At 38.2% G+C, this 13799-nt stretch overlaps 1 protein-coding gene across 3 annotated transcripts in view; it reads right to left on the reverse strand.

Annotated features, from left to right (window-relative positions):
• The window catches only part of LOC149242479 (uric acid-xanthine permease-like), a 466625-nt gene that overhangs the window by 74587 nt on the left and 378239 nt on the right, over positions 1 to 13799 (reverse strand). For all 3 annotated transcript variants that reach the window (XM_089374250.1, XM_089374251.1, XM_089374249.1), the window contains 2 exons: positions 7324 to 7788; positions 7046 to 7181 (listed from right to left, as the gene is read on the reverse strand). In XM_089374250.1, the coding sequence (XP_089230376.1) occupies positions 7046 to 7181; positions 7324 to 7788 (601 nt within the window). The remainder of the gene's footprint in view (positions 1 to 7045; positions 7182 to 7323; positions 7789 to 13799) is intronic.

The following is a 13799-nucleotide window of genomic DNA, read 5'->3' on the forward strand; positions in this document are numbered from 1 at the left end:
AGATTAGGAGAGCATGAGTGGTACAAGGACATTACTTATTATTTCATGAATCTTACATGTCCTAACCATTTAGTTGCTCATAAGAGAAGGGCTCTTAGACTAAAAGCCACTAAGTATTGCCTTATGAAGGATGGCCTTAGGTGGAGAAATCCTGAGGGCATAGTACTTAGGTGTGTTGTTGAAATTGAGTCCAAGAAATTAATCTCTGAGTTTCATTCAGGATTTTGTGGTGGTCATTATGCTGCTAGAACTACCACCCACAAAATTCTGAGAGCTGGTTATTATTGGCCTTCAATTTTTTTTGATGTGCATAAGTTTGTTAGAACTTGTCAAGCCTGTCAACTGTTCACTGGGAAACAGAAGCTTGCTGCCCTGCCCCTGCAACCAGTCATTGTAGAGGCACCCTTTCAGCATTGGGGTCTAGACTTCCCCTGAAGTTCCATGAAAATTCTAGCAATGGCTACTCATGGATTTTTTATTGCTATTGATTAGTTCACTAAATGGGTTGAAGCCATTCCTGCTAAGAATGCCACTGAAAAAGTTATTATGGATTTCATTGAAAATAATATCATTACTAGATTTGGTGTCCCTGCTAAGATCACTACTAATAATGCCAAGGCTTTTAGTTCTTTAGAGTTTTCATCTTTCTGTTTCAAATATGGCATTATCTTATCTCATTCATCAAATTACTATCCTCGGGGTAATGTTCTGGCTGAATCAAGTAACAAGAATCTCATAACCATTATCAAGAAGATAGTAGGAGATAATAAGAGATTATGGCATAACAAAATCAAGTATGCTTTATGGGCAGATAGGATCACTAAGAAGAAAGCTACTGGTAAATCTCCCTTTGAATTAGTTTATGGCTTGGATGTAACCTTACCTGTGCACCTGAAATTGCCAGCTTATCAACTCCTTCAGCATTTTTCTACTAATAAAGATGTTGTTCAGAATAGAATAGATCAGATTGTGGAGTTAGATGAAGCTCGTAGGACAACTTTTGATGCTATATGTAAAAATCAATCTAACATTAAGAAAAGCTTTGATAAATCCTCTCGATCTAGATCTTTGCAGGTGGGAGATATGGTACTTCTTTGGGATCGCAAGAATGAAAAACCAGGAAAACATAAGAAGTTCGATAGTTTGTGGCTGGGACTGTACATCATTCGAGATATAGCTGGACCAAACTCATTCCACTTGAGCAGATTGGAAGGCAAACCACTTGATCTATCTGCAAATGGCCAAATGCTCAAGCTGTTCTTCAGAGATGATATCTGATGCCAAGGGGCATCCTCTGTATTGTATTTCTAACCTTACTCCTTGTCATTTCAACATTTTATTTCTGTTTTTAGGATTAGATTTACTTTTCATGTTACTAAATAGTTAATAAATGAAGAGCTTATATCTTTCATGTGCTTAATGTTATATGATGATTTTTGCATGGACGCTGCTTATTTTTGGTTGTGTGTTGCGTGAATGCAGATTATGGATTCTCACATTCCTACAGTGCAGCGACGTGTCCCCAAGTAGAGCTAGATGTTGACCATTATGTGTCAACTACCCATAGCAGTACACCCCCTTTTTTCGCAAAAGGGATAAAGCTTAATTGACATGTCCGTGCCATTCGACAGTCATCGTCGACCTGATCATGTTATGTTGTAAACCCAGTTTGCATGTGTAAATTGTAAATAATCTTAGCATATCCGAGTCATGTATGTAAACTGCCTAGGCAAACCTAATTTTTTAGTGATAATCTACGTTCTGGAAGGTTTTTTGTCCCACCGATCCATGATCGGCAGAGTTTTCCTTCAGCCTAACCCCAAAGCCGGAATGAATTTTGTCATTGGAATCTTAGGTGAATCCTAGTGTGCTTTGAGTCTATGTAAAAGTAATTTGGAAATAATTCTAACTATTTGGTTAGGTTATTACAAATTGTTTGATCTGCTAGATTATAGTTGTGTCGCAGAACTGGGTGGTCATTGAGGGTCTATGTCAAATGGGTTTTCCCCCCTTGAGATGTAAAAGTGTAAAAGTCATGATGTAAAGTGTCTTGAGGGTTAGAAAATGTTTTATCCCCTTATAAGTCCTAAGTCCTAGGTACTAGGTGATTTTTCCAAATGCTAAGTTCAATGATCCAAAAATAAAAAATAAAAAATAATAAAAATTAAAAAATAATCAAATAAAATAAAATTTAAAAATAAATAAAAAAATTTGTAAAATAATAAAATAATAATAAGTCAAAGTTTTGAGTAAATAAATGCAGAATTTTAATTTTTTAATATATTAAAATGCATTTAAAAATTTGACGGGTGAGATTAAAAGAAACTTTGATCCTCATCAAGGATCGAGATTATTTTGACACGGATCACTCGAACTAGCCGTTGGGAATTTTTCCTTTAAATAGGGTGTTAGGGGTCATTTGAGATCATTTGATTTGTGAGTGTTGTGCTAAAGAAAACTCTCTTGTAAACTTTTTCTTGTGCAATAAAAAAAGACTTTGGGGTTGAAATCTTGCTGGTGTTACTTTCCTGAATTGTTGTAAGCTTCTTTATTTTCTGCATAAATTTATTTTCAGCAATTAGTAATAGCTTGGTGAAGAGTGATGTTGAACACAAGTATCTTGTTTACTCACTAGGGTTTGAATGGTAATAAACTTTCTGAAAATAATGGCAGGTATCTCCATTAGATTTGGATTTTACTACTGTTTTTTCCCTCTTTATTGATAGTTGAAGTGAGCTGTGCAGGAAAATCTAGATTGTAAGGATCAATGGGCGTTTGGGGAAGTTATCCGCTGAACCAACCAACTCCTGAAAAGCATTCTCTTGAAGAGCCCAGCCAGTTTCGATCTTGGGTTTATCATTTAAGTTTATCTTTTGAATGCATGAGAGGTTTTCTAAAGTATCTCATAGTAAATCTGAAATTCTGAAAATATTACTGTGGATTATTGACAAATCTGGCTGTTTAAGAGTCGAAAATCTGTGAATACTGTAATTATTTAGTTAAATTTTGGGTTATTTCCTTGCATATTTTGCCTCTGGTTTTTTTGTTTTTTGTAGGTTGCAGGAAGAGTTTCTTGTTGGAAGCCAGATCTAGGCCCTGGAGGGTAAGATCTGGCCTCACAACCAATTTTTACAGGAGCACTGTTTGGCTGTCCAAGGGTTTCAACTTCTGTTACTTTCAGATCTGGAAGTCTTTTGAGAGGGTTTCATCAACAAAGCTGAAGATAAGTGGCTCAAGTAATTTTATTAGGGTCTCTAGAAAGTATTTTCTTTAATTGTTGGTTGCTTGGTGGGATTTCGCAGTGCATTTCGAAGCCCCAACCCTGCTGTCTGCTCCAATTTTTCCCCGCAACCTTCATGCTACTATCGCCAAGCCTGCAAAACAAAGAAACCCCCTCAACCATCCTCATCGCAGCAAGTCATTCCTCCCAACGCTGCTTATCTCATTCCTCCACGCTGCATCCTCTCAATGCCCCTCACGCTGCCTGTTTGCGTTTTTTTCTGTTTCCATTCCTGCCCTACGTCCTCTTCTCCTATCCACGCAGTCACTTCCTCGTTTTCCTGATCATTCTTACTCGCTGCCTTAGACCCCGAGCAAATATACACACATTCTGAAAGAATCGTGCTGCAACGCACAGTTCAATATCCTCCACACATGGTCTAGCCCTCATTACATCCTTTCTTTGCTATAACGCACTCGTTTTCCTCAGATGGCTATTCCTTTTCTTCTTACAGTCACATTCATGCTCTTCCCATCGTTGTTGTTGCGTTCTTCGCCATCGTTGTGTGGCCTCATCTCCTCTTGAATTGCCCACACTGTCTCCTCTTCCGCTCAGACGTGTTCTCTCGCCATCTCTCACGCAATCCCTGCACCTGCAAGCAACATTTAAATCCCTCGATGTCTCTTTAGCTGCTCACGTCGACTCTCCTCCTTTTTCCGTCGAACTCCCAGGCCTGCTTAAATCAAACTCAAAGCATTTCATATATCTGATGCGTTTGGGTTTTAGGTTTAGAGTTAGATTTAGTTTATTTGTTTTGTTTGATTTTTTTTTAAAGTTATGCTTTAGTCTTAGCACTATATATATTAGATTTAATTTAGTTTTATTTGACTTTAGTTTATTCTAGTTTCAAATTTAGAATTTTATAGTCATATAACAATAAAAAATCATAAAAATTATAAAATTATAAAAAAGCCCAAAGAATTTCTTTTAGTTTAGATTTTAATTTTATTTAGTTTTAGATTTATTTAGATTTTAGAAAATCATAAAAAATATATAAAAATCATATAAAAAGTTGTTTTTTTTTTCTTTCTGAAATATTTTTTGTGTCGCATTTAGTCTTAGCATAATTTGTCACGTTTCCAAATTTTGGTGTATTTCACTAAGGCTAATAGATTTTTGATGTGGGATTAATATTTATCATTTTTATATGGTTAAACATGCTTAAATGTTCATTTGAATATTAGCTATATGAAAGTGATAACTGGTTAGCATTTAATTACGTGGTTATTCAAAGAATTTGACCTTTTGAATTTTAATTGCTGGAATATTGTTAAGTCATTGATCATTTATCAATCATCTTGCAAAAAATTAATCTTTGTTTGGGTTATTTGATGATAAATGTTTGTTAATGGTGGAATTACAAAGTTCATACTTCTGCAACATTTAATAAATAATCATTTAATCATTAACTCCATAAGGCACTGGTACATTAATTTCTAAATCAATCAAGTGCTAAATTGCCTTGTTGTGTCTCCCAACCCAACTGGTCCATAGTTGGTCTTCATTCATCCCATGGGGTCTACCCCCCTTAGCCTTGGGAGACGGTTTAAACGGAGAGATCAGGGATCAAGGTGACAGCCCCCGATCTGAGCGTTGTCGCGATGCCTGGACAATTTGTGCGACAACAGGGACCATTGCTTCCTAAAGAGGGAGGACTGATTCAGGTGGATATTGGTGGGCACCTGCCTATTCCACTTGGCCCCCACCATTTTTTCTGTTCGTTTCCTTAATTATGGCACAATTGACTATTTTTGGCATTTTTTGGGTCCTGAACTTCTAGATCCATTTTCAGGCCCTAAACAGAGTTTTTTTGGAAAATGGGAAAATCAATAGTCTATGGAAAAGATTTATAGGTGAAAGCTGTAGTTCTCAGATAGATATTTCTAATGAGGTATTGTATGGGTCAAACAGAGATCATATGCCAAAGTTACGGCCCCGGGAAGTTGATGTACCAATCTACTCCAATAGGGCCCACAGACTTTTGGCACTTCGTATCCTAGGGTTAGGTTTTTGGATGTTTAGGGTTTTCCATTGTTTATTAGTAATAAATAGGCCTTCGAGCCTCATTATAACACAATTCAGAAGGTATGTAGCAGCCACATCTCTTTTCAGAGATAAGCTACCATTGCTTGTGATAATTTATTTCAATTATGCATGTAAACAGTTTGATTACTTTGTTATTAATGAATTGAAGTTATGTTTTCGCTCTATCTCTATGTTTTTGTTTATATTTGTATTTCATTCGGTTCCTTCATAAATCTAGATCAGTGCATATGAGGTCCTGCACAAAAGGCTGACACAAGGGTTCGAGTAGCCCAATTTGTGCCAGTATTTGGAGTTGGATCAGTGTCGGGTGAGGCAAGAATTGTCTCACTAATTTTTGTGGCCAATTTATCTTGTAGGAGATTATTAGTTTTGGGCATCTAGTTGTACCAAAAATTTCACTGTTGCATAATAATAAAAACCCTTAGTTGTTGCACCAGTTTTCCTACATTGAGTTTTTCTAGGGACATTTGTCCAAACATAACTATGTTAAATTTTTATTGTGTGTGTACATATTATTTCTCATTTTCCAGTTTATTTCCATAGCGTTTATTAGTGAAGAAATTGTAGTGTGATTAATTCGATATTTTGCCGTAACAAAATAAACTGCATAATAATTTATCAGTTAGAAGAATTAATTTCCGTTGTTGCATTTCAAGTGAATTTTCCCAATTAATTCTTGTTAATTAATCACTTTTCCTAAGTTAGACTTGGAAAATATTTAATTATTGATTAATTAACTTAATTGAGCCATCTCTAGGTGTTTTCTCTTGGCACTTTTTCTGGGTTCTAGAGTTCTTGTATTTCTTAGGTTCTCAGAAGAAAGTCAAGACTAGAATACCTGTCCGATGCTACAAGACTAACAAGCTCAACAAAATAATCATACTTTGTTCTACATTGCAAAATTGTAGTGACATGAATATCTTCATACATTATTTAAATTTAATAAAGTAGATCCAATAAAGAATTGGATGGAAAAACCCTAAATGTGTCCAGGTTTCTCAATGGCTCATGATTGTTGCATTTCAATGTTGAGATGATGTATAATGTAGCAATGGGTGCAAAAGTAGAGATACTATAAATTTGACTTTCCAAATGAAAGAGCTTTGCATATATTGGGTAGGGGGATAAGATTATCTAATGTAGGGGAGGAGACTGATTAGGGGTTGGTTGAAGTTTTTTCCGTGAACCCTAAAGAATTTACCCAATCCAATGGGCAGAAAAGCAAAGACTACTTTGACCCCAAAGATTTCCTCCCTGTTAGTTGGACATCAAAGCAAAGACTACTTTGGCTCTATCACATGAACGTTAAAGTAAAACTCCCTTGTATCAGAGTATTTCACTTTTATGTCCATTCAATCATGGGAAGTTCGCATCCTTTTTCACTTTCATTTTAGTATGCATTCATGTGTACAAATGATTTTGAGATGGCACAGTTTAATTACAGTTTTATGGTTAATAGGCACCCATGTTATTGCTGTACCTTGGGAGGCCTGCATTAGCCACTTACAAATCCACATTGGCCTCCATTCATGTGTGTGAGAGATCAAGACTTATTTTTGAATTAGGGACTGCTTTAGGGGCAGTTCTTTGTTTTCATTATAAAATAGCATAATGAGATTAAGAATAAGATCCAACAAGTCCCCCCACAAAGAAATTATTGGACAAAATCAAAGTAGTTCTCGGCATGCATGTATCTTAGCGAGAGAGAGAGAGACTTACTTTTGGATTAGGGGCTGCTTTATGGGCAGTTCTTTCTCGTCATTATCAAATGGCAAAACCAGGTTGAGAATAAGAGCCAACAAGCCACCCACAGAGAAACCATTGGTCAAAATCAAAATAATGGCATCTCGAAAACCTGCAAAAAATTTCAGGAGTTGTAAATTTTTTTTCTCAAATTTTCAAATAGCTATTACGACAATCATTTATCTGCCTATACTATTCTATGACATGCTACTTTCTGAGAATTTGCAGTGATACTAAGAAGTATCATATCATACCTCTGTAGCTAGGACTCCATCTAGGATTCACAGGCCACAGATTGCCTTGAAAGGGATAGTTGGACTGGCCAGATATATTCACCCATGCTGGTACCAAATTCACACCAAGGCCAATGCCTAAAGCAATTATTACTATGAATCTATTCCTTCTTGTTAATCCTTCCTTAAGGTTCAGAACATGGATCCCTGAGACCACCACACTTGTAAAAAGAAAGGTTGTCATCGCACCCAAAACACAGTTTGGTATTGAGAGAATAATTGCTGCAAACTTGGAGAAGATTCCCAATACCAACAGCCATATACAACATGCAAATCCTGCTCGGCGTGATGCACAGCGAGAAAGAGAGATAACTCCATTGTTCTGGGCATATGTAGTTACAGGTGTCATTGTTCCCAGTGCTGCTAGAAAAGTATTTAATCCATCGGCTAATATTGCACCTTTAATTGATTTCTCAAAGCTAGGCCCTGCATAAAGTATGTAAACATGCCAACTTATCAATTTCAGTGAATAGTATGACGAGCGATTAACTGGAAGCAGTTTAATGAAATTAGATCATGAGAGTGATGTCAAAATACTGCATTAGCACACAAAGTATTTTTACATTTTCAGCAATTATAACTCTCTCAACCAACTTTCCTAATACTTGTAAATTATTTAAATCCAAAAGGGGTTTAGAACAGCACAAAAGTAATAATGAAACATCTTGTAAACAAAGTATCACAACCGTTATCTAAGAGAACTTTCTCAATTACTTACAATGTGGGTACCCAGCTAGGAATCCAACTTTCAGAAAGCATTATTATGGATGGTGTTGACAATAACCTAATCACACAAAAGAGGCATCCAAAAGCACCCAAAAAATATAGTAGGTGTCGTGAACTTGTGATTAGGAATGAATGAAGCTGTCATAAGTGGATTAAACTAGGGATTTTTGGAAGTAAACTTCTTAAAAAGAATATGGGATGAAGAGTTTCTCGACAATGGAGTTTGAGATAGGCAAAGCTATGGAGGTATTGTTAAGGAGAACAAATTTAAACCATATATCCAAGTAAACTTCTTCAAAATAATATGGGATGAAGAGCTTCTTCACAAGGGATTTTAAGATAGGAAAAGCTATGGTATTGTTAAGAGAACAGTTTTAAACCATATATCCAAAGACCAAAAAAAAGACCACATATGGGAGGTAACAGAAACAACTCTGCTTTGACCACTGGAATGCATGTTGCAGATGTTAGTCATTTAACTTTCCTTATCACAGCTCAGGTAGGGTGACTCTTGCTAGAAAAGAATGTAAGACAGACCACAAAGGGGATGAGTGGATGCAAGAAAAGCAACTTTGATTGCTAGAAAGTATGTTAGAAGATATTTCCAACTTAACTTACTTTGTTACAAACCAGGTAATAAATTCTCGCTATAAAGGAATTAAAATTATCCATTATTAGGACAGCCTACATCCATAAATAAGAAGGGACATTTCTATGAAAAATAGGCAAACTTGTGTATAGAATACTGACAAAGGAGAAATTGGACAGGGACGACCTTGATGCGCTAGACTACAAGTTACATGTGACAGCCTACTTGAGCATATGGGGTTGGCCAAAGTTGGGGATGACTGACCACTATAACTACCCTAAAGTATGTCTCATTTTGAAACATTTCACACTACTTCCTATAACTGCACACTTCTTTATAAAAGTGACTTCATTAATGGCATATAATTGAAATACCTCTTTTAATTAATTTATAATTTTCCTACCAAAAATTACTTAAGAAATTGCCAGAAATAATTTTGCCAATTTTTTTTATAAATTCCAACAATAAATTGGAGAACCATAAGTTCACAAAATTTTGTAGAAAATGTCAAAGACAAAACCCTAGTCAGTTTTAATTAAAAATACCGAGGAAGATTTACATGAATTTCTTTTGGAAAAACCTAGTAGATTGACACTGCAAAGCAATACAACCCACTCCTATAGGATTTTCTGGCTTGAAACCCTGGCTGCAATTCACTGGCAAACTCGTCTAACTCCTGTTGACCACTCAAGTGTCAACCAGCCCACATACAGAGTACATTTCAGAGCAGTCAATTTTTTTTCAGATTTCATCATCATTTTGCAGCGTCTGGTCATGCTGCAATCCAAATTTGGCAGCCCTATGGGCGATCATGTAAAAATGATTATAGTATGTTTTAAAGCCATGTAACACATCTAGGTAGCTTATGATTTTTTCTAGAGAGTTTCTGTCATGTCCCTTCTCAAACACATGTGTAATAGGGTGCTGCTACACAATTTTGCACAATTTTGGCTAAGGAAGAGAACCCATCATTTTCGACTTAGGGACTTATGAGGCAATTCAACTTTATTTGATTGCTAGTGGAATGTGGGGGCCACCCACATGGGAGTTCGAATTGGCCCATTTGAATAGCTTGGAGGGAAAGTCGAATAGGTGGATGGAGGGGCCCACATGAGACTAGGGAGGCCCAAGGAGTTATAAGGAGGGAGCAGCTCTCAGTTGGGATTCATTCTTACACCTTGTAATCAAAATTACTTAACTGTTCACTCTACTATTTAGGTGAGTCAACCGGTTGTTTAGCCACAAATCTCTCAAGCGGAAGATTCAACCACTTCTTTAGGGACCATCCATGCCCGCCCTAGAGAGGCAGTTACATAAGTATTTCGGGAGTTTCGGGAGTGTGTTACAACACTACCATTCAGCCACAACAGGGAGTGCGTATTTCTGGCTAGTTGAAGAATACACAAGGGGAGTTTGGAGCTATCAGTGATCAAGCATTTGCCGGGAGAGTTAGAGGATTGGGAGAGCAACAAAGGGACAACCTTTCTTGCGAGTTTGGAGCCAGCAGAGCCAACATCCCAGCAATCCAATTTACAGTTACCTGGGTCTACGCAGAGAGCCATCACTAGGCTCACATGGGAGTTGGAGGAAGGAATTGTAGAGATGGAGCTGGCCGGGAGAAGTAGGAGATCACTTGGAGGGCCATTTGAGGAGGATTGCTGGAGTTGGGAGAGCAGAGATTGACAAGATCACTCACAACAACAAAATTTGAAATTGGAGGTGGGCCAAGCTGTGAAGGTTGGAACCAAGGGAAACCCTTTCTGGGTTTTGGGCAAGGATCACACTCCTAAATTTATAGAATTTTCTGGGCAGATATAAGGGGTCAAATAGGGGTCTGGGGACCACATCCTAGACATCATTCTTCATGATGTACTCGCATTCCTCAGTCATAACATCCTTCCATACTTGATGCTTCACAACTTCAATGAACGATGGGGGCTCATTTTGAATGATCGTGCTCATAATGGTCAAGTATCCATGATACCTGGTTGGCTTCTTGCTTTCCTGGAAAGTCCCTCTGGGTGCAATGTGTCCTTCAGCATCATCAAGTGTCCCACAAAGCCATGAGGGGGCTCTTGCGGAGCAGGATCAATAGAGTCCATGGGTTCTTCCACTTCGGGCATTGTTTCATCTTGCATTTCCTCTAGTTTGCTGGTGTTAGTTTCTCCAGATTTCCGTAGTATAGGAAGATTGTCAACTTTGCTAAGAGCCATATCTTCGTCAAAGGTGACATCATGGCTAATCTCAACTTCCCTTTGACCAGCCACATAGATTCTATAGCCCTTAGTATTTTCGCTATAGCCCACAGAGATTCCCTTCTTTCCAGATGCACCCAATCTATTCCTTTTCTCTTTCGGCACATGAAACTAAACAGGACTTCCATAAATTCTAAAATGAGATACATTAGGTTTCTTACCAGTGAACATCTCTTCAGGAGTCTTGGAATCCAATGCTTGATGAGGGCATTGGTTTTGAACATATACAACGGTATTTTCAGCTTCGTCCCATAGAAACTTCGGAAGCCTTTGGTCATGGAGCATGGAACGAACAACTTCCATAATCGTACGATCCTTCCTTTCCGCCACACCATTTTTCTTAGGAGTGTATGGTGTTGTGGTCTCCCTCTTAATGCTAGTTTCCTTACAAAAGTCATGGAACTCATTGGATTCATACTCAGTCCCATTATCAGTCCTTAAGATCTTGATCTTCATCTCAGTTTGATTCTTGATCAAGGCTTTGAAGTGATGGAACCAAGAGAACAATTCAGCCTTCTTTTTCAAGAAGTATATCCAAGTCTTGCGAGAATGATCATCTGTAAAAGTGAGATAATATAAATATCCTCCCAAGGAGTTCACAGGCATCATACCAGATATGTTGGGGTTAAACAATTGTAATATACGGAGGTCTTGCTATGGCTTGAGGGGAACGGTCCCCTTTTGAGCTTTCCTTCCGAACATCCCGGACATACACCTTCTTGCTCTACTTTAAACTCGAGCATCCATGTCACCATTTGTCTCACATCAGGTAGAGCTTTATAATGAAGGTGGGAAAACCTCCGGTGCCATAGTTCGGACTAAAGAGATGTGTCACAAGACATGACACCCAGCGGACTTCCTTCAACTTGATATAGAGAGTCAACCCGAAACCCAAGAGTGAAAGCATCTTTAAAATTCTTTTTCCATACATGTACCTTGCCATTGATGAAAGCCACCTTGTATCCTTTGTATTCCATTGCCGAAATGGACACCAAGTTCTTTTTGAGACCAGGTACATATAGGAATTCTTGCAAATGAATTGTATTACGCTGATTGAATTGAAGAGAGACATTCCCTACGCCTTTCACGGGATATTTGGAGTTGTCCCCAAGAATAATTTCCAGGTTGGTGTCCTTCTCTATTATATTAGAGAGAGCTTCTTTGTAACCAGTGAAGTGCCTTGAGGCACCACTATCAATAAGCCAATTGCCCAACGAGTGTGGAGGAGTAGTAGAGAGGGCCGATATCAGATAATATTCATCTTGCTTATTGTTAACAATGTTAGATTCATACCTGGAGTTTCTTGCCTTCTTGGAGGGTTGACCACTTCCTTGATATCTGACATTCCTCTTTCCTTTGCCATTGAACCTGCCCTTCCTTTGATTGTTGTTGGAATTGCCCTTGGAGTGATTTTGATCATTGTCATGAGATGTGTCCTTTCTATCACGACATTCCCTCGCATAGTGGTCAATTTTGTTGCAAATGAAACATCTTCCTTTCCTTCCACCTTTCGGTCTAGCGTTTCCCTTAGATTTTTCCCCAGAATTATTTCTCCTTTTAGCATGAGAGGAGAATGCAGTGGGATTGCCTCTAAGTGCAGGGGTTTCCTGCTCTTCCATCCTTGTTTCTTCTTGAATGCATCTCGCCATCAATTCCTCAAATCCTGGAATTACATTATTGTTGAGAAGAGTGGTTCTGAATATATACCATTCAGATGGGAGCCCTTCGAGGGTTGTGATGGTCAGTTCTTTGTCAAGAATGACTTCCCCAATTGATAGGAGATCATTCTTGATCTTGGTGATCATTAAGAAGTAGGCTTGCGTACTCTCATCTTTGCCCTTCTTAATTTCCTTCAGCTTATTCTTAAGGAACAAAACTTGATTTGCAACGTTAACTTTACATAAGCTTACCAGTCTATCGTAAATTTCCTTGGAGGTGGTCAGCTCAAAAACATAGGCTACCATGCACTTGTCAATAGAGTCTCAGATGATCTTCATTGCTTTGACTTCACCCCTGGTCCACTTGTTCCTAGCAGCAACAGATGCATTTGATGGAGGCTCAATGATTTTACCTCTCACATGGTCCAACACTTCGTGCTCTTCTAATGTTAGATCAAGGGACATCTTCCATCCGTGATAGTCAGACTTCTCATGGAGCTTGTCTTCGATGGGGAAGTGTGATGAGGACCCCATGAAGTCTTTAAGATTGCTTCAACAGCCTTTGGTGCTTGCTCTTGCTCTTGCCTGGGCTTTGTCTTCACCTCAGCTTCGATACCATGTTAATTTATGGTATGTCCTATGCTTAGATCAATTTACGCCAATTTCTTCTTATTAGCCGTTGTTTAGCAATCACATTAACATATAGTAAAATGCAGATAGAGCATTAATAGATCGACAGAAAACAAGCCAAGACAAGAGACACCAGATGTGGTGGCTAGCCAGGGACAAACCCCAATGTGGGGAAACCCTGATCAATTCTTCTATAATCTTCAATAGTTCAGTAGAGAGAGAAATAGTACAAATACATAAATTTGTAAGTTTAGGATAGCAGTAGCAAACCCTAACCAGCAAAGTCAAATCTGGTCAAACAAGATGAAATTGACCTTCAATATGCTTGGTCAATTTCCTGATCATCTATGCCTCCAACAGCAAGAAGAGGCAGCCCATAAGCAGTCCGAAAAACCTAATCAAACTGCAATCAACTGAAGTCAACTTGCTGCCACAAACTAGGGCAGTCAACGCTGACAGAGGTCAAAATGCCTCGGTTTGTGTGCCAAAATATGCAGCCTGCCTAGGAGAGGCAGCCACACCAAAACCTCACTCCTCAAAGGTTAACGCTTGGTCAACGTTGGTCAAAACGACTTGCTG

The sequence above is a fragment of the Pinus tabuliformis genome, chromosome 8, assembly GCF_031772625.1.
Source record: "Pinus tabuliformis cultivar Carrire ecotype Pingquan chromosome 8, CPIR1, whole genome shotgun sequence".
In the NCBI taxonomy this organism is placed as follows: domain Eukaryota; kingdom Viridiplantae; phylum Streptophyta; class Pinopsida; order Pinales; family Pinaceae; genus Pinus; species Pinus tabuliformis.